The sequence below is a fragment of the Peromyscus eremicus genome, chromosome 3 (genome assembly GCF_949786415.1).
Source record: "Peromyscus eremicus chromosome 3, PerEre_H2_v1, whole genome shotgun sequence".
Taxonomy (NCBI): domain Eukaryota; kingdom Metazoa; phylum Chordata; class Mammalia; order Rodentia; family Cricetidae; genus Peromyscus; species Peromyscus eremicus.
This window is the reverse complement of record NC_081418.1, coordinates 130903358-130923694: the sequence shown is the minus strand read 5'-3', so window position 1 is coordinate 130923694 and position 20337 is coordinate 130903358. Positions and strand designations below refer to the sequence as shown.

The window sequence follows — 20337 nt, the reverse complement described above, 5'->3', positions numbered from 1 at the left end:
TGCAATATTCTTTGAAGTGATGCATATTTGGGGTGTGTAATGGTTTATTAGCTGGACATGTGTGGGATATGTAAATGGTTTATTAGCTAGATTTGTAACAGAAGCCTATCAGACCCAATGCTTGGTGAAATGGACAAGGTGGAGAGGCTTGAGCCTGTGGGTGGCCCACACACAGTTTGCTATTTCCTGTCAGCCATAGATTCTCTTAAAGTGTATAGCTGTTGAAGCCCACAAGGCGACCTAGGATAAAGGCACTCTCAGGACTGCCAGGATGGCTCAGAGGCTAATGGCTGTTGCTGCCAAGCCTGAGGACCTGAGTTCAATGTCGGGGACAGGCATGATGCAAAAAGAGAACAGCTTCCTGCAAGTTGTACCCTAACCTCCACATTTGTCACTTGGCACATTCCCCACCCCAAACACACACACACACACACACACACACACACACACACACACACACACACACCCCAAATAAATAAATATAAGCAAATAAACAATAATTTTAAGGACTCTCTCAACTAAGTTTGATAGTGCTTGCCTGAAATCTCAATACTTGGGAGGCAGACGTAAGAGAATCTAGGAGTTGAATACCATCTTCTGCACAACATCCAGTTGCTGCTGAATGTGTTAGTTATTTTTCCTCTTGCTGTGATAAAATACCCTGACAAAGCCACTTAAAGAAGGCAGACTTCAGAGTCAGTCCATCATAGAGAAACCCTGGTGCAGAAGCTGGAAGCCACGTCTCACTTGACAGCTGCACTCAAGAAGCGGTGAACAAGGCATGGATGTTGGTGCTTAGCTGGCCTTCTCCTCTTTGTGCTTTCTAGGACATGAGCCTAGGGATTAGTGCTGCCCAACTAATGGTGGGACTTCCTACCTCAGTTAACCTGACCAGGATAACCCTGCTCTGGTGTGCCCAAAGGCTGCCTCCTAGCAGATTCTAGACTTTATCAACTGGGCGGTCGGTATTAACTGTCCCTGGGAAGTGAAACCTGAGAAAGCTGCTACTGAAAACATGGACTTAAGCTGGTAAGATGGCTCAGTAGGTAAAGCACCTGCCTGGCAAACATGCTAACCTAAGCTTGATTCCTGGAACCCACATAAAGGTGGAGGCAGAAAATCAACTCCACAAACTTGTCCTTGACTTCTCTACATGCTCTGTGGCACATGCCCCTGCCACCATCTTATCCATACAATAATAATAAAGTTCAATTTTTTAAAAAAAGATAAACTAAAATAATGGGAAAAGGGTGTTTCTTGGCACTCTCTGAGCCCTGTTCTTTGGTCTCTACATTTGGAGTTCATGTTCTTCTTTCCATCTGAACACCCATAATGCAGTATTACTTAGTTGTGGGAAATTAGTATCTGTCCTTGGGATTTCCTCATTAAGTTCCTTTAAAATTTAGATGTGGATCTATGCATATAGACACACACACACACACACACACACACACACACACACACACACACCATCTTGTTATGTAGCTCAAGTTGGCCCAGTCTCATATCCTCATGCCTCAGTCTCCTGAGTACTGAGATTACAGGCATGCACCACCACACCCAGCTTTGGAGTCACTTTTTTCCAGTACTGAAAGGTAAGTCCTGGCAGATAAAATATGAAGATTTTGTACAAGATTGTGATGCTTATTTTCTTCTTTATTTTTTTAAACATTTTTTCAGAGAGTATATTTTAACCCCTTCCACAGCTCCTCTCAGATCTTCATTACCCATCAAACCTCATATTCCCTTCTTCCCTTCACTCCCCACCCAAAAGAAAACAAAACAAAAAATAACAAAACAAGCCAGGTGGTGGTGATGGCTCAAGCTGGTAGATCTCTGTGAGTTCAAGGCCAGCCTGGTCTACAGAGTGAGTTCTAGGACAGCCAGAGCTACACAGAGAAACCCTGTCTTGAAGAAAAAAAAAAAAAAAAGTAAACAAAAAGCGTTGAGTCCATTTTGTGTTGGCCAACTGATCCTGGCCATGAGGCCTGTCCTGGAGTGTGATTTATAGACCCAGTATCACTCCATTAGAGAAAACTGATTTTTCCCTTTTCCCAGCAGGTACTGATTGCAGACAGCTTCTTGGTAAGGGGTGGGACTTTGCACCCACTTTCCCTTCTCCGTGCTGGGATTTCTATCTGGTTTGAACTTGTGAAGGTCTTGTGCGTGTTGTCACAGTCTCTGAGTTCATATGTGTGTTAGCTCTGCTGTATCTGGAAGAAGCTGTTTATCCTTGGAGCCTTCTACCACCTCTGGCTCTTAAAACTTCTCTGCTTCTTCTTCTGTGTAGATCTCTGAGCCTTGAGAGGAGAGGTTTGATAAAGGCATCCCATTTAAAGCTACTCCAATGTTTTTCACTCTCTACGTATTGTCCAATTGTGGGTCTCTGTGTTAATTCCCATCTTCTGCAAGAAGAAGCTTCCTGATGAGGGCTGAGTGATGCTTGATCTGTATGTATAGACATATGCCACTAAGAGTCATATTTTATTGCTCTGTTCCTTTAGCAGAATAATAGCAGTCTTAGTAATGTCAGATAGGAGTTTTATCTCATGGAGTAGACCTAAATCCAACTACATCTCATGGAGTGGGCCTTCAATCCAATCAAAAAGTAGTAGGTTGCTCCCATAACATTTGTGCCACTGTTGCTGCACCCACGTATCTTGCAGGCAGGTCACTGTTGTAGGCTGCCAGATTTATAGCTGGTGTCACAGATGATTACTTTTCTCTTCTAGTAGCATACAAAGTACCATGCTAGTTAGTAGAGATAAAGCTTCTAGTTGGACATCAGCTCAATTACTCCATGTTCAGTGACACAAGTAAGTAGTATATCTTCAGCAATAGTGCTTTACTGTCATGTTGTAGGGAGTAACCAATAGCCTGTGATATTGGGGGTGTCTTATTGGACCCCTTTGGTCAATGATATAACCCATTCCTGGCTTTGGAGTTTTTACTTGGTGACATATGACATCTGGTTAGGGCATTGTGTTCCCCATTACATGGTAATTCCACTTAAAATCTTTTTATATGTCATATATGATATATATATATATATATATATATATATATATATATATATATGGAAGTTTGGGTTTTTGTAGGCTTTTTGTTTGTGTATTTTTTAGCAAGTCTGTAAAGGCTGAGCTTTTATAGGTTCTAGAGTTTGCTTTCTCTCCATTCTGTTTCTTGCATTTTGAGAGGAAACCTCCCCCTCCACTGCCCTTCAGAGTTGATCTCCAGTCGTCACTGAGCATGCCTATGTGTGGAGCAGAAGGAACCAGATTGTGGGCTTTTCTGCCAGACTTGGACCATGTGCCCAGCAAGGACACTAGTCAGAAATTAGACTCCTTGTGCTCCAGGTCACTTTATCTGAGGTTCCCTGTCATAGACATTCAAATGTTTAACATCAGCCACAATTGGAGGGTTTCTGGTGTTTACTCTTCCATCACAGCCATTTTTAATCTCATAAATAAGCATCAAGACAAGTAACAAAGATGCCCATGTCTTTTAAGAGTTTGTGTTATCCTGTGTAATGTATAAATTTTGAAAGAGATTTTTGGTGCCTACATAGAGATGTTCTTTAGTTTTTCAAGAAAGAGTTTCTCTGTGTAGCCTTGGCTGTTTTAGAACTCACAGAGATCTGCCTGCCTCTGCCTCCCCAGTGCTGAGGTTAAAGATATGTGCCACCACTGCCTGATTAGAGATGGTATTCTCTTTTTTTGTAACTTTATTTGTTTATTTATTTTTACATCCCAACCATGGTTCCCCCCCCATCTCCTCCCAGTCTCTCACCAAACCTTCCCTCTGTACACCCCCCCCCCCATTTACTCGGCCTCCATTTCTATTCACAAAAGGGCAGGCCTCCCTGAATATCAACAAAACATGGCATATCAAGTTGCAGGAAGACTAAGCACCTCCCCTCATATTAAGGCTGGACAAGGCAAGCAAGTATGAGTAGTAGTGTCCCAAAAGCCAGCAAAAGAGTCAGAGATAGCCCTTGCTCTCACTGTTAGGAGTCTCACAACAAGACCAAACTACACAACGATAACACATATTCACAAGGCCTAGGTCAGTCCCATGCAGGCTCCCTGATTGTTAGTTCAGTCTCTGTGAGCCCCATGAGCCCAGGTTAGTTGATGTTATTCTTAAATGAAGGAATTTGGTACTGAAAATGGTCTTTCAAATTCTTATTTTTCCCAAATCTTTTTTTCCTTCCTAAGCCTAGATTGCTTCCAAAGAAAAGGTAACACATGGTTATGGTTAATCTGTGAGATTTGTTCATGGCATATAAAATTTTCAGGAAAAAAAATGCTTTTGAAATATGATATAAATGCAGAGAGGACACCTATGTCAAGGTAGCCAAGACCCCTCTTCTCAGATGTATTGGGAACAGAGTGGAGAACGTTATGTGGAAATAAAGCAGTACTGCTGGAGTGGCAGCAGGGACAGAGTTCTCAGGGCTTTCCTGGGTTCACTTCTGTCTTACTGACAGCTCAAAACAGTGAGAGGAAGAAAATGCTAGGGAGGTACTTTCAGATGTACAGAGTTCTCTTGGCCCTATTTTCAGAGAAAGCTACATACGTAGCCTGAAAATACTAGCTCAGGACCATTTTGATCTGATTTTCCCTCCTGTGTTACCCTCACACCCCTTGCTAATGCAAGTATTCCTATTATGAGTCTTAAATGCCAAACCACAGATGTTTTTGCCCTGTCACAGTTTTTTTCTTGGCTGTTTCTGACTTTAGCATTAACATTTCAGGTTCCTGTATGTAACTTGTCTTTACCCAAATAGTGAGACGCTCACTTCTGGTCTTTAGACAAAGCTACAGATATATTTCTATTATCCCTATATTCCTGCATGTAAAACTCCTTTCCTCGCACCTGCGCCCTCTTAGCCAAGGTCTAGTTCAGTGCTATTGAGAAACCAAGTTTGCTAGAGGCTTCAGCAAAGGATGAAGCTTTCAGAGACCAACACCTGTCTATGAACAGCAGCAGTGGAAGTCTAAATGTCTATGTGGTCTGTGTTTTCTTTGATGCTGGAACTGAAACAGTAGTGTGACTAAAGGCAGATTGTCTCTCTCTCCAGGATTCCATGCATACATGTGTACAGTACAAAACACACACGCACATGCACACACACACACACACACACACACACCACTTTAACCTGGCCTTAAAATAAGAGATGCTCACATAAAAATGTCCAGAGACATTATCAAATCTCATAATTCATAGGGAACCATGCCATGGGAAAGAGCCAGTGAATATGTTCTTCATGACCTAGTTTCACACTCTTTGTTGTTACAGACTTTGCTTATCGAGCTACTGTGATGGTCAGAAGGTGCCGTTGTACCTAAGGCAGCTAAACTTGCAAATCCTATCCATTACAGATACAGTAGTGTATTAGAAAGAGAAGACGCTGCAGAGATGGTGTGGTGGGTAAAGTGCCTGCTGCACAAGCACAGCCCGTGTACGAGCTGGGCACAGTAGCACATGTCTGTAACCCAGCACCATAGGCAGCAGGGAAGAGGAGTGAACAGAGGATCTTGAGCACTCACTGGCCAGGCAGTCTAGTCTGTCAGCAAGCTCTGGGTTTAGTGAGAGACCCTGTCTCCAAATGTAAAGTGGAAAACAATTTATAATGATATTTTTCTCTCTCTCTCTCTCTCTCTCTCTCTCTCTCTCTCTCTCTCTCTCTCTCTCTCACACACACACACACACACACACACACACACACACACACACACACGTAGGAGCAGAAGAAAGAAATAGGAAGGGAGGAAGGAAATGAGATGCTATGGTAAGGCTTTTGTGTTCGCCTGCAGGCTGCTGTCATGTTGCTACTTTTCAGGTCCATCTGTCCAATGGGTATGTATTAATAATGCCAAGTACTTAATGTTCAACTAAAGCAGCAGTTCTCTCGAGGATATTAGGAATAAAACCTCAGAGGATTAGAATCGAGTGTGACCTGCCAGTGTTGGCTCCTAAATGTATGCACATGCGTGCAACAAAAGGCCATCTTTTTGCCTTTGGCCCATGTCTGCCCCTCCTTTACATACAGCCTCAGTCCTCACTTTCCTGTCTGCTCAAAAACAGGGACTCTTATCTTTTGTTTGCATCATTTTATCCATGCCTAGATTTTTTTTTTTTTTTTTGCCATCATTTCTTATTCCTTAGTTTTAGCTTTGAAACTTTGCTGTTCAATAAGGAAGTCATTCAGAGGATACATACATGCTAATCTTTTAACTCCTCTACTCATTTTCAGCTAAAACACAGTAAAGGGTGTATTATAGAAAGGTAAGCCTCAAGCCAAGGCTGAATTGAAGATTTCTCATCGTTTTTTAGCTCTTCACAGCAGGGAGGAATTTTGAACACTTCTACTCCTGGTGTTCGGAGTCTAGTGGACTGTGCAAGGTTCTTGGGTTTTAGTTTGTTTGGTATTGTTATTATCATCACTGGTGATAATATCATTATTGTTATTACCTGTCTCGTTTCTCATCTGACTATCCCTTTAGAATGTATTCTATACATAACTTTGCTTGGTTATCTTCTAATAACTAACCTGTGCCCTTAAATGGAGCATTTTCTCCACTTAATGCCATATTTATCATGTAGGCCTCATCTGTTTATGTGTATCAGCTCACTCCTTGGTAAATGATTGTATTAAAGTAAGTACTGCAATTCCTACAGCCTTAGCATGCCCAATGAGCACATACATAGACTATTGATGTGCTCAGTATAGTCCCTTCCCTCACTAGTGGCAAATGCTATCTTTTTCCCTGTCCTTCCCATACATTTAATTTATTATAATGCATAAGTTGCCATCACTTTAAACTGCATGAAGGTTAATAAGCAGAATTCAAGTAGCAGCTCTGTGATAAAGATGGAAGATCGATTGCATCCTAAGTCCCATTCCCTATCTCCTTAAAATGTTAAGTACAGAGTCAGGAAATAGGGGATGCTGTGCTTTTTTTCTGGAGTGGTGATGCTTTCTTGGGGCAAAGCTTGCAGAAGATTTATGAACTATAAAACTAAGAGGAAATAATAACTTACCTTCAAAAATGATTTCCATACTTCTTATTTCAAAATGTATAATCTACAGTTTTTGTAGACAAGCTTACATTTCAACAAGCCATAAAGCTTTTTATAGCCAAGGTCTTCAGAGAAACTTTGTACTTTTTTGTTTTTTTTTGAGACAGGGTTTCTCTGTGTAGCTTTGGCACCTTTCCTGGATCTCGCTTTGAGGACCAGGCCGGCCTTGAACTCACAGAGATCCGCCTGGCTCTGCCTCCCGAGTGCTGGGATTAAAGGCGTGTGTCGCCACCACCACCGCTACCGCTACCACCACCACCACCACCACCACCACCACCAGGCAAAACTTTGTACTTTTAGAGCCAGGTATTTGTTAGTGATAAGACTTCCAACCACTGAGCATGGTAGTGCACACCTTTAATCCTAGCAGTTAGGAAGCAGAGACAGTGGATTTGAGGCCAACCTGCTCTACATAATGAGTTCCAGAATGACCAGAGCTACATAGTAAGACCCTGTATCAAAAATAATTAATAAATAACAATTTCTAGTATGTTTCTCCATCCTTTGACCCAGGGGACCCTGGAGCTGAGCTCTTACTTGTCCCAATGTGCTCAGTGTCCTTCTCATTACCCCTCTCTGCAGAGAGGGTCACAAGGTCCCAGTGACTTTCTGGTCCAGAAATTTTTATCAGTTGAACAGGTGGCAGTGGTAGAATGTCTCTTATTAATTAAGCATGTGGCAGTACTACATCATTCCCAAAGGAACGGAGGGCAAAAAGGGTCCTGGGTAGCCAGAGGATAACATTCTGGGAACTTCTCTCCTTTTACCAGAGTAAGCATCAAATTGAGACAAGGGGCTTTATCTCATAATTTAAGAGTTCCTGGGAGATTTTTTTATTTGTTGTGGAAAGTAAATGCATGATGGTCATAGTGTGTAATCATGTGAGAATCGACCAGATGCAGATGGAAAGTATTATGAAGTGAGGGCTGGGACTCAGGGCTCTGGGCTTTCTTACTTTAACTTCAGCTGGGTTAGCCTTTACTTTTTTATTTTGAAATGTTAAGTTTATTGACTTAACTTTAAATAAAAGTGGCTTACTATCCTTGCAGCTAAACCGAAGTGCAGTCTTAAAACTTGATGGTGCGTTCTATCCAATATATTTCTTGTAAAAAAAAAAAATGTATAAAGTGAGGGTTATTCTAACATTTCTTGTTTTCTGTTTGTTAGGATTAGCTAAGGAATGACTACAACACCAATATTTTGGGAATCCATTAATCATTTGGCTTATGCTTTAGATGGCAAGGCTCATTGTTTCAAAGGTTGCATCCCAGAGGATTAAAAATAAAAAGCTTGTTGGACTTCATAAACATATTTGAAGACTAAGTCAGACTAAATCTCTACCAAGGCAAGATGATTTATTTAGCAATTTAAGGGTTCTTGACATCAGTTTCCAAACTAAAGTCTAAAACAAAAATGAATCTATTATACAATTCAACTATTATATTTACCCAAACATTAATCACTCATCTCATAAGTTCTTTTAATATACAGTAGAACTACATCCTCATATAGTCCCATTGGGTAGAAGACAGCATATCACTAAGGCATTCACTAAGTGCTAAACTGAATTAATTTTTTCCTTCCATTAATTATGATTTGATAGGCAGTATACCTGATCAATGTAATAAAAATACTATAGAGTACATGTGTAATTTTTTTGTCTCACCAGCCAGATCCCAAATAACCACATAGAAACTTACTATTAATTATAAATGCATGGCTGATAACTTAGGCTTGCTAGTAACTAGCTCTTACAACTTAAATTAACCCATAGTTTTATCTACAATCTACCACATGGCTCGTTACCTTTCTTTGACATGGCATGTTCATCTTCCTTCTCGCATCTCCTGACAATTCCTCCCTTCTTCATCCCAGCACTCTCTCTGTCTGCAAGTCCTGCCTAACTTCTTCCTGCCTAGCTGTTGGCCATATAGCTCTTTATTAAACCAGTGAGAGCAACACATCTTTACAAAAAGATGATACCACAACAATAGAGTTTTTCTATATTTTTAAAGAACTCTTTCATAAATGAGCTGCTTTAAGTGAGAATGGAATATATAGCTCCACAACTTTGCAAAGAATTTAACACTCCATCCTTGACTTCTCTGATCAACTGCAGTATTGACCAGGAGGATTGCTCAGTGAGAAGAAACGTAAAATTGGTGAACCTTATTCCTTTGCTTCCTTTGTTTCTCACAGTTTAACTCTCTGCTGGACCTCTGTTCAAGAACGCCAGTGAGCCAGGAGTGTTCCTGGGGTCTTAGTCTTGTCAGTTAATTGTGGAACTTTCCTGATAAATTCCACATTGAAAGGCAGTGGACAGTAGTTCAACAAGGACTCATAACTATTCACTAATATATATGTGGTTAATATATTGTCTTAGGGTTTCTGTTGCTGTGAAGAGACACCATGACCCGGGAAACTGTTATAAAGGAAAACCGTTTAATTGGAGCTGGCTTACATTTTCAGAGGTTTAGTCCATTATCATCATGGTATGACATGGAGGCATGCAGGCAGACATGGTGCTGGAGAAGTATCCAAGAGTCCTACATCTTGACTTGGAGGCAACAAGAAGTGGTCTGTCTCCCTGGGGGTAGCTTGAGCATAGGAGACCTCAAAGCCCACCCCACAGTGACATACTTCCTCCAAAAGGCCACACCTACTCCAATAAGGCCACGCCTCCTATTAGCACCACTCCCTTTGGGAGCCATTTTTTTCAAACCACCATATACATGAACAGCTAAATCTGCCTCTGAAGATGTCAGCAAGTAAAACTCACTTAGAGTTAGATATAAAAGTAATTTTCCAAGAAGACTGAGAGTGACTATGACACATATATAAGAACTTTTAAGTTGCGTGCATGTGTGTGTGTACACACGACATCAGGTCCCCTGGAGTTGGAATCACCGGCAGTTGTGAGCTACCTAACTTGAGTATTGAGAACCAAATGAATTCAGTCCCCAGGACCCACATGGTGGAAGGAGAGAACTAACCCTCTCAAGTTGTTCTCTGGCCTATACATGCTCACCATGACACAAGCACACAAATAAATAAATGCAATTTTAAAAGTCATCTTCCAAAAAATAGAATTTTAGTTCCCCGAGGGTAACTAATTTAGGTCCTAATAATATTCAGCACCTTTTCATCTGACCTTTTTGATGACATGGATAACTTCTCAGAGGGTTGTAACCAGGCAGGTCTAACCCTGACTTGGGACAGCGTGGAGTCTGGTTTAGTGGAGCTGACCTATAATCCCAGCATTCAGGAAGCTGAAGCAGGAGGATCACAAGTTCAGCATCAAGGATCATAATGTACCGAAGTTGTGTGTGGACAAATGGCATTTGTGGATCCCTCATGGCATCCTTTTTCAACTTGCTTATAGAGGGAGTCCCTGTCTCCAGACAAAATAAGTCGAACAAGTAACCCCAAGAGTAGAGCTAAAAAGAGAAAAACAGGCTCTCTTAATTGGCTGGGTTCCGTAGAGTAGGGAGTGTTTTTGTTTTTTCTGTCCTGGTATTGAAATGTCAAATGATCTGTATGTTTAGATCTCATAGGTAATGAACCATACACATGGAATATTGTAGAATCTTCCTTTATTCTGAAGAATACAAAAATAATTTCTCAGTCTTTCAAAAGCCCACTAGTTACCTTAGCTAAGTGAAAATGAAGTTTAACCAAATACCTTCAAGCCATTGTTCCCCTCTCCTAGTGAAGTCAGAAGCTGGCCCCTGAAACCAGTTAGTTAGAGAATCTATTCCAACAAATGCTCTTACTAAGAAATAGCTCTCGGCTGGTACAAAAAAAAACCTCTCTCATAATTTATTTTCCTTAACATGTACAACTATAGAACTGGGTCTGGTTATATTGACATTATCACAGCTACCCCTGAGGCTGAGGCAGGAGGATCACAAGTTCAAGGCCAACTTGGATAATGTAGCAAGACTCTTTCTCAAAATTTATATTAAAAATAAAGTAAGGGCGTAGCTCAATGATAGGGCACTTGCCTAATATGTATGACTCCCTGGGTTCAATTACCAACACCACACATAGACACACTCTATAAAATCTGATAAGCGTAGAATGGTGAAAACGTTCATATTTGGATCTTACCTTTTGGTCGTAACAAATATATCTTGAGGAGTTCGTTTTTAACTTTTTTCCCAATTTAAAATATATAGATACATCCAAATATGCACATGTATATATATACACTCACATACATATTGCATGTTTTTCCTTGGATATGACCTCGAGAGGTGTAGAAAGTGGAGAAGATGTGAAAGTAGAAGGGAAGACCATCAGAAAGAGGGGAAGGTTGGGGAAATCAGTATTATCAATGTCTATTACAGCAATGTATGAAAATATCACAGGCCTGGTGGCATAGGAGGCTGAGACAGGAGGATCATTGCAAGTTCAAGGCAAGCCTCGGACAACCTAATGAGACATTATCTCACAACAGAGTAAAGCAAGAGCTGAGGACATAGCTCAGTGGCACTTGGCTAATGTGTGCAGGGCCCTACGTTTGATTCTCAGTACTGTGGTAGGGAGGTGAGGAACGATCACAAAGAAACCCTATTACTTAGTGTAACTAATTTTCTACCTGTAATAAGAACTGGATAGAAAAATATTCATTTGAGACAGGGTCACACTGTTGCAAACTCATTGCTGCAACAAAACACCATGACCAAAAGCAAGCTGGGGAGGAAAAAGTTTATTGGCTTACACTTCCACATCACTATCCATCATTGGAGGAATCCAGAACAGGAACTCAATAGGATCAGGATCCTGAAGGCAGGAGCTGATGCAGAAGCCATGGAGGAGTGCTGCTTACTGGCTTGCTTCCCCTGGCTTGTTCAGCCTGCTTTCTTATAGAACCCAGGACCACCAGCCCAGGAATGGAACCACCCCAATGGGCTGGGCCCCTCCCATCAATCACTAATTAAGAAAATGCCCTACAGCCTTATTTTACAGAGGTGTTTTCTCAGTTGAAGTTTCCTCCCCTCAGATAACTCTAGCTTGTGTCAAGTTGGCATAAGAGTAGCCAACACACTCATGATCTTCCTCCCTCAGACTCCTGAGTGCTGGCATTAACAGGCATGTACCACCATGCCCAGCCTTTCTCAATCTCTACTCTTCCCACAGTGAGTATGCATTAGGGGTCAGAAATAAAACACAGTTCTTTTTGAGGAATTGATGTAGTTTGTGGAGAACTATCTGAATCCTTTATTTTCTAAACCTCTGCTTTGGTTGGGACATCTTCTTCCTTCCCTGAGTTTGTTGATCTGCCTGTTGTAGATAGGAAATGCTGGTGCAGAACTGTCACCAGGGGCCTGTGAGCCTTACACAACAGCACGTTAGTGTTTAGCCATTACCTTTAAATAAGGGGTATGTGTGTGTGTGTGTGTGTGTGTGTGTGTGTGTGTGTGTGTGTGTGTAGATTAGCGTAATGCCAAACTGATTCACTTTCCTGTCATTTGTCTAGCCATACCCACTATGTATGTTATATTATCCTAAGCTTGAGGTAAAGATTGTTTTCTGTGGGATTCATGGAGAAGTTGGTGTCACTGTTCAAATGAATACCAGCCCTTGTTTCTTTTTATTTGAAGATAGATGATCTAGTCCCTTATTTATGAGATGGGGTAGAGGTGTCTTGTTAATAGAAAAATGCCAGGCTATTGGCATGCAGTAGGTACAAATTTCTGGGTGTAAGCCCTGGAAACTGCCTAGGCTCGGCAGTTCTCATGGCTGACATTAGTTTTGCACTTGCTGCTCTAGCTGCCTACTGGAATGCAAGACCTGGACTGGATCTTTCTGATCACCTTGGATTGTGACCCCACTGCCAATACCTGGCCAGAGTTTTGTCCCCAAAGCTGTCACGTAAAACAGAACAGAATCCATCATTCAGTGTACTCCCAAAGAGAATCCAAGGAATAGTTACTCATCTGGGCCAAAAGGAACCAAATAGGAAAGAAATTTACAGCAGGTCTCTTAAGAAAAATGCAGAGCCAGTGTTACAAGTGAGGATTTCGGTCCTTGGCCGTAAGTTAGGTACTTGGTGTTACGTAAAGATCTCCTAGTCGCTGTTTGCAGAGAAAGAATATCAGATAGCCTCCGAGAGATGAATGAAGGGAACTCGGCCAGAATGAGACAGACTAAGTAATGAGTTATCTCATCATAGGTCTCAGCCAAGAACAACACGCACCTTTTCCAGAGACTGAATTTTTCTTCCATTCTGGGAGGTAGAGGACCACATGAAGTATGTTGCCCAGGCTTTCAGAAGAGACTAGCAGTGAGATCTTTGGAAATCTGCTCATAACAAAGTACACAGCGCACTTGTGGGGTCACTGGAGGCTTTAGGCAGCAGGAACAACATCTGTGTAAAAACGAGCTAGTCTGGACTGGCAAAATGACTTGACAGTAAAGATACCACCAAGCCTGAAGACCTAAGTTCAATCCCAGGACCTACATAGTGAAAGGAAATAATCGAATCCCACAGATTGCCCTTTGCCCTCCACATGCCATGACAATCTCATCCATATACAAAATAAATAAATAAAATATAATTTAAAACACACACACATACACACACACATCCTGTGTCAGTCTCCTGCCTTGGTGCAGAGTTCTCCATCTGGTACCAATATACTCAGCCATAGTCCCTTCTTGCTTCCCAGTAAAAAGTGCTGTGAAATTGTTTCTCTTTATAATTATGAAAATTGCAATTGTGTTGAGAAGAGTTTTATTCTTGGTTTGGGAGGCATAAAGAATATTTGAACTTCTCATTTCAGATTAACCTTGACTTTCCTACTTTTTTGTTTACCCCAGATCATCCAGCCCCTCTTAGAACTTGACCAAAATAGAAGCAAGTTAAAGTTGTATATTGGACACCTGACAGCCCTCTGCCATGACCGAGACCCCTTAATCCTTCGTGGACTCACTCCACCAGCTTCTTATAATACAGATGATGACCAGGCAGCTTGGGAGAATGAGCTGCAGAAGATGACCCAGGAGCAGGTAGGTCTTGCTTAAGCTGTGGCCCAAGCACACGTCACGTCCCATCTGGATGGGTAGTGGTTAGTGGTAAGGACATGGTTCCAGGTACTCTGTGTGTATAGCAGGCATGGGTATGTGTGCATGTGCACATACGGAGGCCAGAGGTCACCTCCTCATGTCATTTCTCAACGAGCCATCAGTCTGTCTTTGTCAGTCAGTGTCTGTCGCTGGCCGGGAGCTCACTGCTCGGCTAGTCTGGCTGACCTGAGTGCTCCAGGGGTCCTTCTGTTCTCCTTCCCAGAGCTGGGATTACAGGCGCACACTTCCACACCCAGCTTTTTCCTGGGGCTGCCTGGGGGTCAGATCCTCAGACTTGTGTGTACTGCAGCAGCACTTTACCAACTGAGCCATCTCTTTAGGTCCCAATATCATTTTTAATTGAGGTGTAGTTTTTTTGTTTATTTTCAAATCAACAGAAAGTACACATAGCATTATTTTTTAAATACATGCTGAGTTAAATATGTATTACTTCACCTTTTTTTATTTATTTATTTATTTATTTATTTATTTATTTATTTATTTATTTATTTTTGTGAAGGTTGATTTCACCAAAGTTAGAATTTCAGGTTAATGTAGTACCCAGGAATGTCATCTTCCTGCTGCTTCTGTTCTGCATACTCCTCAGTGTGGCCACCAGAGGGGTGGTCTTCACTGTAAATACATCCTGGATAGCAGCAGCTGAGAAGTGTGACCAAGGGGTACCAACCTATAGTCTAATTCTTCGGGGTGTCTCTTGAGAGAGTTGGGATCTGGTTAGCACAACCTTCTACCCCAGGATCTGTGACACATTCCAACTTTCTAGCCCTGTCAAAGCAGCAGCGTGAAGCTAGGACTGGAGGTGGGCACTACAAGGGGAGGTAGGGGTCTTTGGACCCCAGGACAGCAACAGCAGGCGAGCAGTAGATGTGTGGTAGTCTAAGTCTTCAAAACGGGCACCTCAGTTCTCATAGAACTGGGTAGGGAGGAGTAATCGTCCTCAGATTGGTCCTCTTTGGTCCCCTTCTCCAAAGTAAAACAAATGTTAAATTATTCCAGTAAATGGATACCTTGCAGCATCCATTTTACAAGGCAGTATTCTCCCCTCTTCAGCCAAAGCCTTGGTGAAACAAGGGCTGGAGGTGGTGGGTCGGAGAGAAATAGCACACCTACCTTAGAGAAGGAAGGGTCCCACAGACAAATAAAGGCCCCGAGGGTTGGCTAAACGAGAAATCCATGGGAGTCTGCTTAAGGAGTATTAGGGAATTTATTAGGATGTAAATTGAGGAAATACACTCACGAATACAGAACCGAGTAGACAGCTGAAGTTGTCCTCTGTTCTCACTGGGAGTGAATCCACCTGGCAGTTTGATCACACCAGGAAACTGGAACCAGGGAGAAGGGAACTCTTGACTCCTCTTCCTTTCCTTTTAAGAGGGCACCGCCTCCTTCTGGCCATATAGCCCAGGGTCGTGGGTGGAGCCAATACAACTACAGTTGGCTTCAGCCAGGTTGGTCCCCACCCTCTCCTGCACCCCTCCAGTGAGCACCCTGTGCTTTTGTGGAGGAAGATGAGAGAGACATAAAATACCCTCTCCTGGACGTATTTTATTGTTATTGACAATAATCAACATTGTTATATTACTGGAATTGTTAGGGTCAAAGCTGTGGTGGTATTATGTTCCCCGAAATATTGTGCACTCTAATAAACTTATCTGGGGTCAGAGAACAGAACAGCCACAATATTAAACATAGAGGTTAGGCAGTAGTAGCACACGCCTTTAATCCTAGCATTCCAGAGGCAGAGATCTGCCTGGATCCCTGTAAGTTCAAGGCCACACTGGAAACGGCCTAGCATGGTGACTCATGCCTTTAACCCCAGGAAGTAATGGCAGGAGGCAGAAAGGTATTTAAGGCATGAGGATGAGGAACTATAGCCTGGTTAAGCTTTCAGGCTTTCGAGAAGCAGTTCAGCTGAGATCTATTTGGATAAGGACACAGAGGCTTCCAGTCTGAGGAAACAGGATCAGCTGAGGAACTGGTGAGGTGAGGAAGCTGTGGCTTGCTCTGTTTCTCTGATCATTCAGCATTCACCCCAATACCTGGCTCAGGTTTGTTTTTATTAACAAGACCTTGTAACAATTCATGCTCCACAAAAGCCTCAATCCTGGAAGCCCTAATGTGCCAGTCTTGGCTACCCATCCTCAATGGGCTAGTAATAGTGAAAAGCAGAAAAGGGAAATTGATTCATTTTGGCCACATTGAGGAGAAGAGAGTTCCAAAGACACCCACTTCCTTCAATCCATCTTCTGGGTCCTTACATGAAATTTAGGCCTAAATACAAGGCTTACATAGGTAGTCTCAGCCAAAGTATGGTCCCTCCTGTCACTGTCAGAGCTATGTGACATCTTTTCAGGAGACAGGTTCCTCTGAGGCACCAAAGGCAGCCTTTTCTTTCTTGGAGCGTGAGAGTTCTGGGGACATTCCATTTCCTTGGAGACCATTGTTTCAATGGTGTGATAACCAAAGGAAAGGACATGAGTGTCTCTTTAGTATATATTCATTCTTGAACTGGGGTGTGGCTCAGTGGTACAGTGTTTGCCATGCAAACAAGAGGCCTGGAGTTGAGATCCCCAGAATCCATATAAATGCTAGGTAGGTGTAGCAGCCCTCTGTAAGCTCAGCCTCAGAGCACCCGTACGTAGCAAGCTAGCTAACAAGACTAATTGTGTTAGCAAGCTCTTGGTTTCATTGAGAGCTCCTGCCTCAGAGAATAAAGTAAAAAATTAATGAAGACTCCCAGTATTGACCTCAGATCTCCCCATGCATATTCATGCACTCACACTCATGCACACACGTACATGAGAAAAAGAAGAAAAAGTAGTATCTGAATTCTTGCTAGGACAGATGGTTGTGTAACAGATCTCTGAACTCACTCCTAGATGAAATTTTGAATTCTTGTTCCACCACCTCCTCTACCCCTGACCCACCCGATAACCAAAGGAGGTTTGTATTTCCCTAGATAAAAAGGGAGGACTAGGCTTGGAAGGCAGGGGCAGGTGGATCTCTGAGTTCAAGGACAGCCAGAGTATACAGAGTGAGTTCCAGGACAGCCAGGGATGCACAGAGAAACCCTGTCTTGAAAAACAAAAAGAAAAGAAGAAGAAAAGAAAGAAAATGAGAACTAAAAAGGTTCAAGTTTGGGGTTCAAGAATACTGAGGCAGACTGTTCTTTTATAAGAGATGGATTAGAAGAGCTGTTAACTCCATAGATGGCAGCAGCTTGCAGGGTTTCTAGGGAGAACTGAGGCCCACAAGGCAGAGTGAGAGTCCCTTCTTAGTGTACTTAAGAGGAAACGGCAGGTGGGGAAGGGATTGAAAAGTTTGCTGGTTGCTGGGGTAACAGTGAGTAGTCAGTTAAAAGAGTGTCAGATGGCCATAAACTTATTTCCTAGCTAGCCATTTCTAGGAGAGACAAGAATCTAGAGAAACTAAACTACTGTAGTGACAGGAACTGTCACAGTCCAGCCAAAGTGAGGAAACTTTTTTTTTTTTTTTCCGGTTTTTCGAGACAGGGTTTCTCTGTGTAGCTTTGCGCCTTTCCTGGAACTCACTTGGTAGTCCAGGTTGGCCTCGAACTCACAGAGATCCGCCTGGCTCTGCCTCCCGAGTGCTGGGATTTAAAGGCGTGCGCCACCACCGCCCGGCGAAAGTGAGGAAACTTTAATAAGACAATGCAATCCTGGTTAATAAGAATACCTGAAAAGCCAGAGGAAAACATGGTGTGTCCCTTCTCAAACCCTCAAAGAAAAGGATCAGGAAAATCAAACCATGCCCTTGAATTCAATTCAGTAGAAAGACATGCTGGGCGTACTAGCTCTCAGCTGTGGTTCTAGCATTCGGAAGGCTTAGACACAAACAGATTACAATGATTTCAAGACCATCCCCCTCTACTTACCTAGGTCCAGGCTAGCCTGGGCTGTAGAATGATTCTGTCTTTTAAAAAAATTGCAGAAAAGAAACAAGATGTTTACCTTCATCCATTTTTCTCTTGCTAGAAGCACAGTACCACTACTTGGCTAAATCATAAAGAAAAGTTTATTTTGGTGTACAGTTCTGGTCCAAGGTCAAGGGACTGCATCTGGGGATGGCTTTTTTGCTGGCAGCATCCCCAGGCAGTACATTGTATCACATGGCAAGAGACAGCAATCACACGAGAGACCTCCTCAAACTGGCTTTGATAACACACGCATTCTGGAAATAATGCATTAATCCATTAATGTATTAGTGTGTAAGTGAGTTAATCCAGGCAAATGGGGTGCTCTCACCTCTGAAAATTCCTACCTAGCTTCACCCTTTCTCTTTCACTAGGAATTGCATTTCAACCTAAGCTTCAGGGGCAGCAAACTGTATTCACACTGTATGTAGTAGTGTTCCTTCTGCCATCCTGGCTTGAAAAAAATCTCTTCTGACCAAATAGAAACAAAACCCAGTGGATGTATAGAAAGTAATGGCTCTCCATCTTAAAACAGACATACACAAAGTATTACAGAGAAAGTAACAATAGTGGGATCAGATGAATCAGGACCCAGAATCTAGCTCTGGCTCTCTCCAACTTTGGGACATCAAATCATTTGTTTGTTTGTTTTGCTTTTTGGTTTTTCAAGACAGGGTTTCTCTGTGTATCCCTGGCTGTCCTGGAACTCACTTTGTAGATCAGGCTGTCCTTGAACTCAGAGATCCACCTGCCTCTGCCTCCTGAGTTCTGGGATTAAAGGCATGCATCACCACTGCCCAGCTATAATTCTTAACCTTTGTGAACCCCAGTTTTTCAGCTCTACATTATAATATTTCTTCCTAGGATTACTTGACATCTAATGAAATAACATTACTTATTAACATGTTGAAAGAGGTTGTCTAGAGTAGTGGATATAAAGGAGGTAAACGCCAGATCTTCTCAGCAAAGGATCACTTAGCGTGGACTTGCCCTGTGGGCTAAGTAAGTTTCTCAATTCCATAGTTGTTTCTTCTCAAGGTAGTTGTGTCTTCCAGAGGACCCTGGTTTGAGTTCCTGCACCTACATGGCAGCTAACAACTGTTTGTGGCTCCAGTTCCAGGGGATCTGATGCCCTCTTCTGGACTCCATGGACACTGCATGCACATGCTGTACAGTCATATATGCAGGCAAAACACCCATATGCATAAAATGAAATAAATAAATGAATTTAGAAAGAATAAAATGGAGAGTTCTAATATGTTAAAAAGATAAATAAATCTTCTGTTTCCAAATGACCCAGAGATGAGACTATAAATACTCAGAGTTAACACACTGAAAGTTGAAGGCCACTGCCTCAAATAGATTAGAGGCAGAGCCTGGAAAGAAGTTAGGAAGTGACGTTTTGTCACTGTCAGAATTCAGTAATGGTCCGTTTAGAAATACAGTGATTGACATCAGCCTCCAAATCTTATATTCTTGGCAATTTTGAGTTGTTTATCTTATGGTTTATATCGGGTTTTGGGGGATTTTTTTTGTTTTTGTATTGCTTCATTTTTTTTCTGTGTTGTGTTGTTTTGTTATTTGGGTTTTTTTGTTTTGTTTTGTTTTGTTTTGTTTTGTTATGTATCCACTTTTGACTCATGCAGCCCAAGCCGACCTTGAACTTCTGGTCTTCCTGCCACCACCTGCTAAGTACTGGCATAAGCCATGACTCACTTTGGTGTTTTCTTGGGGTCTGAGAGATTAGCTTGAACAAAACTGGACAGAGGTACATCGAAGGAAGCAGACACACGCACCTCAGTGCCATATGCTATCAGTGGCAGCTAAGGTTATACTCTGTGTGTGTGTGTGTGTGTGTGTGTGTGTGTGTGTGTGTGTATAAAAGAGTTAGCCAGCTTTGAGTTTACCTCTTTGATCCTAGTTTTCTTTTTCTTTTGTTTGTTTGGATTTTGTTGTGTTTGCCGCCGCTGCTGCTGTTTCTGAGACAAGGTCTCATTATGTTGCGCTGGCTGATCTGAAACTTAATGTATAGACCAGGCTAACCTCAAACCCATACAAGTCCATGGACCTCTGCCTCACAAATAGGGTGTGTGCTCCACACCCAGCTTTGCTCTTCGTTCCCTTCCCACCCCTGCCCTCCACTCTCCAGTGCTTGAATTCTTGAGACTTGTGCTGCTAGATGCTGGGTGTACTCTGTCCTCACCGTTATTTTCAGATGATCC

General features: G+C 42.3%; 1 protein-coding gene across 8 annotated transcripts in view; it reads left to right on the top strand.

Annotated features, from left to right (window-relative positions):
* Window positions 1-20337, top strand: part of Erc1 (ELKS/RAB6-interacting/CAST family member 1) — a 337373-nt gene that overhangs the window by 292926 nt on the left and 24110 nt on the right. For 4 of the 8 annotated variants that reach the window (XM_059258486.1, XM_059258485.1, XM_059258483.1 and 1 more), the window contains one exon: window positions 13915-14103. In XM_059258486.1, coding sequence (XP_059114469.1) covers window positions 13915-14103 — 189 coding nt within the window. Of the gene's footprint in view, window positions 1-13914; window positions 14104-20337 lie in introns of those variants that run through there. The other 4 variants (XM_059258490.1, XM_059258488.1, XM_059258489.1 and 1 more) reach the window with 1 other exon arrangement.